The sequence below is a fragment of the Nanorana parkeri genome, unplaced genomic scaffold (assembly GCF_000935625.1).
Source record: "Nanorana parkeri isolate BGI_ZX_2015 unplaced genomic scaffold, ASM93562v1 scaffold2092, whole genome shotgun sequence".
Classification (NCBI taxonomy): domain Eukaryota; kingdom Metazoa; phylum Chordata; class Amphibia; order Anura; family Dicroglossidae; genus Nanorana; species Nanorana parkeri.
In genome coordinates, this window is record NW_017308360.1 from 159,317 (window position 1) to 164,368 (window position 5,052).

Sequence of the window (5,052 nt, forward strand, 5' to 3'; positions counted from 1 at the left end):
TTCGAATCGATTCTTCTTCACTGTCACAGAACGATAATCACCGGGAACGTTCTCCGCCGGCGTTGTCACCAACACTTCGGATCCGCGGAGAATTCTGGGAACAAAGACAGGAAATCGTTCCACACGAAACCTTCGCCGTCTCCTTTCCTTCCAGGGACTTAAAGGGGACGTCACCTTCCCCAAGACTGGAATCCCAGAAATAGATACAGAGTAACATCCTCCATGTACATGGTCATCATCCTCCGCCGTCTGGATGGGGAATGTAAATGTGACTGCACATAGCAGAGTCTGACCCAGTGCACTCAGGCCTGAGTGAGGACCATGGAGGGGTGTGGCCATGATGAGGGGTGTGGCTATGATGAGGGGTGTGGCCATGATGAGGGCGGGGTGTGGCTGCTACTCAGCTCTGCTGGCATAGAGCTCTGCAGAGGAAAACCAGGAAGCAGCATGATAATCATTATAATTGGCCTTATAATGGCTCAGTAATCCTCATATACACCTGAGTCCCTCCCCCCTCCCCCGACATGTGACCTGCTCCCTGGTGATCCCTCCGGCATGTCTCACTGTGTCTATATTGCAGGGCCAGGATGCCGGGACTGATGAACCGCTTCACCGGGGCCCCCCTGCCCCTGACGGCCTCCGAGATCAGCGCCTGCGTCAGCGGCTACTCCCTGGGGATGACGGCCTCCCTGACCTACAGCAACCCCGAGACCCAGTCTGTGGAAGGTGAGTCCCAGCATGCATTGCGACTGAGATACCGAGAATGACACCCGGCATACAGGACAAGGGAAGTGGTACTGTGCAGAGTCCATACATACAGAATAGGAACAGATACTGAGAATGACACCCGGCATACGGGACAAGGGAAGTGGTACTGTGCAGAGTCCATACATACAGAATAGGAACAGATACTGAGAATGACACCCGGCATACGGGACAAGGGAAGTGGTACTGTGCAGAGTCCATACATACAGAATAGGAACAGATACTGAGAATGACACCCGGCATACGGGACAAGGGAAGTGGTACTGTGCAGAGTCCATACATACAGAATAGGAACAGATACTGAGAATGACACCCGGCATACGGGACAAGGGAAGTGGTACTGTGCAGAGTCCATACATACAGAATAGGAACAGATACTGAGAATGACACCCGGCATACGGGACAAGGGAAGTGGTACTGTGCAGAGTCCATACATACAGAATAGGAACAGATACTGAGAATGACACCCGGCATACGGGACAAGGGAAGTGGTACTGTGCAGAGTCCATACATACAGAATAGGAACAGATACTGAGAATGACACCCGGCATACGGGACAAGGGAAGTGGTACTGTGCAGAGTCCATACATACAGAATAGGAACAGATACTGAGAATGACACCCGGCATACGGGACAAGGGAAGTGGTACTGTGCAGAGTCCATACATACAGAATAGGAACAGATACTGAGAATGACACCCGGCATACGGGACAAGGGAAGTGGTACTGTGCAGAGTCCATACATACAGAATAGGAACAGATACTGAGAATGACACCCGGCATACGGGACAAGGGAAGTGGTACTGTGCAGAGTCCATACATACAGAATAGGAACAGATACTGAGAATGACACCCGGCATACGGGACAAGGGAAGTGGTACTGTGCAGAGTCCATACATACAGAATAGGAACAGATACTGAGAATGACACCCGGCATACGGGACAAGGGAAGTGGTACTGTGCAGAGTCCATACATACAGAATAGGAACAGATACTGAGAATGACACCCGGCATACGGGACAAGGGAAGTGGTACTGTGCAGAGTCCATACATACAGAATAGGAACAGATACTGAGAATGACACCCGGCATACGGGACAAGGGAAGTGGTACTGTGCAGAGTCCATACATACAGAATAGGAACAGATACTGAGAATGACACCCGGCATACGGGACAAGGGAAGTGGTACTGTGCAGAGTCCATACATACAGAATAGGAACAGATACTGAGAATGACACCCGGCATACGGGACAAGGGAAGTGGTACTGTGCAGAGTCCATACATACAGAATAGGAACAGATACTGAGAATGACACCCGGCATACGGGACAAGGGAAGTGGTACTGTGCAGAGTCCATACATACAGAATAGGAACAGATACTGAGAATGACACCCGGCATACGGGACAAGGGAAGTGGTACTGTGCAGAGTCCATACATACAGAATAGGAACAGATACTGAGAATGACACCCGGCATACGGGACAAGGGAAGTGGTACTGTGCAGAGTCCATACATACAGAATAGGAACAGATACTGAGAATGACACCCGGCATACGGGACAAGGGAAGTGGTACTGTGCAGAGTCCATACATACAGAATAGGAACAGATACTGAGAATGACACCCGGCATACGGGACAAGGGAAGTGGTACTGTGCAGAGTCCATACATACAGAATAGGAACAGATACTGAGAATGACACCCGGCATACGGGACAAGGGAAGTGGTACTGTGCAGAGTCCATACATACAGAATAGGAACAGATACTGAGAATGACACCCGGCATACGGGACAAGGGAAGTGGTACTGTGCAGAGTCCATACATACAGAATAGGAACAGATACTGAGAATGACACCCGGCATACGGGACAAGGGAAGTGGTACTGTGCAGAGTCCATACATACAGAATAGGAACAGATACTGAGAATGACACCCGGCATACGGGACAAGGGAAGTGGTACTGTGCAGAGTCCATACATACAGAATAGGAACAGATACTGAGAATGACACCCGGCATACGGGACAAGGGAAGTGGTACTGTGCAGAGTCCATACATACAGAATAGGAACAGATACTGAGAATGACACCCGGCATACGGGACAAGGGAAGTGGTACTGTGCAGAGTCCATACATACAGAATAGGAACAGATACTGAGAATGACACCCGGCATACGGGACAAGGGAAGTGGTACTGTGCAGAGTCCATACATACAGAATAGGAACAGATACTGAGAATGACACCCGGCATACGGGACAAGGGAAGTGGTACTGTGCAGAGTCCATACATACAGAATAGGAACAGATACTGAGAATGACACCCGGCATACGGGACAAGGGAAGTGGTACTGTGCAGAGTCCATACATACAGAATAGGAACAGATACTGAGAATGACACCCGGCATACGGGACAAGGGAAGTGGTACTGTGCAGAGTCCATACATACAGAATAGGAACAGATACTGAGAATGACACCCGGCATACGGGACAAGGGAAGTGGTACTGTGCAGAGTCCATACATACAGAATAGGAACAGATACTGAGAATGACACCCGGCATACGGGACAAGGGAAGTGGTACTGTGCAGAGTCCATACATACAGAATAGGAACAGATACTGAGAATGACACCCGGCATACGGGACAAGGGAAGTGGTACTGTGCAGAGTCCATACATACAGAATAGGAACAGATACTGAGAATGACACCCGGCATACGGGACAAGGGAAGTGGTACTGTGCAGAGTCCATACATACAGAATAGGAACAGATACTGAGAATGACACCCGGCATACGGGACAAGGGAAGTGGTACTGTGCAGAGTCCATACATACAGAATAGGAACAGATACTGAGAATGACACCCGGCATACGGGACAAGGGAAGTGGTACTGTGCAGAGTCCATACATACAGAATAGGAACAGATACTGAGAATGACACCCGGCATACGGGACAAGGGAAGTGGTACTGTGCAGAGTCCATACATACAGAATAGGAACAGATACTGAGAATGACACCCGGCATACGGGACAAGGGAAGTGGTACTGTGCAGAGTCCATACATACAGAATAGGAACAGATACTGAGAATGACACCCGGCATACGGGACAAGGGAAGTGGTACTGTGCAGAGTCCATACATACAGAATAGGAACAGATACTGAGAATGACACCCGGCATACGGGACAAGGGAAGTGGTACTGTGCAGAGTCCATACATACAGAATAGGAACAGATACTGAGAATGACACCCGGCATACGGGACAAGGGAAGTGGTACTGTGCAGAGTCCATACATACAGAATAGGAACAGATACTGAGAATGACACCCGGCATACGGGACAAGGGAAGTGGTACTGTGCAGAGTCCATACATACAGAATAGGAACAGATACTGAGAATGACACCCGGCATACGGGACAAGGGAAGTGGTACTGTGCAGAGTCCATACATACAGAATAGGAACAGATACTGAGAATGACACCCGGCATACGGGACAAGGGAAGTGGTACTGTGCAGAGTCCATACATACAGAATAGGAACAGATACTGAGAATGACACCCGGCATACGGGACAAGGGAAGTGGTACTGTGCAGAGTCCATACATACAGAATAGGAACAGATACTGAGAATGACACCCGGCATACGGGACAAGGGAAGTGGTACTGTGCAGAGTCCATACATACAGAATAGGAACAGATACTGAGAATGACACCCGGCATACGGGACAAGGGAAGTGGTACTGTGCAGAGTCCATACATACAGAATAGGAACAGATACTGAGAATGACACCCAGTACACAGGACAGGGAAGTGGTACTGAGCACAGTCCTCACATGTAACGCTCTCCCCTCTCGCTCCCCGCAGCGCTCTTCGTCTATCCCCTCAATGAGCACACTGTGGTGGTCGGATTCGAGGCCGTCATCTGCAGACACATCATCACCGTGCAGATCAAGGACAAGGCCAAGATGGACGAATCTTACTACATGGTTGGGAATGTTAGGGGTCTGGTTGGGAATGTTAGGGGTCTGGTTGGGAATTTTAGGGGGGGGACCCCATTTTGTTTCCTCTTTTTGTGGTGGGGTTCACCCTTAAAATTCCTACCAGATACATATGACTTTTGGGGGGAACCTCGCACGCTTTGGAGCCCCTCCTACCATTCCCGCCAGACCTCGGGGGATCGGGAAGGGGGACCCCGCGCGGTTTTGTTTGACATTTTGCGGGGAGGACGGTCGGCTTCGTCGGAGGGCTCCGGCGGCCGGAGTGAGCCGAGGGATTAGCCGAACCTTCGTCTCCTATGTG

General features: G+C 50.0%; 1 protein-coding gene across 1 annotated transcript in view; it reads left to right on the plus strand.

Moving 5' to 3' along the window:
- VWA5B1 (von Willebrand factor A domain containing 5B1) overlaps window positions 1–5,052 on the plus strand; it is a 71,923-nt gene that overhangs the window by 23,749 nt on the left and 43,122 nt on the right. The window contains exons 2-3 of the mRNA XM_018572652.1: window positions 586–726; window positions 4,618–4,760. Coding sequence (XP_018428154.1) covers window positions 588–726; window positions 4,618–4,760 — 282 coding nt within the window. The 5' untranslated portion in view covers window positions 586–587. The remainder of the gene's footprint in view (window positions 1–585; window positions 727–4,617; window positions 4,761–5,052) is intronic.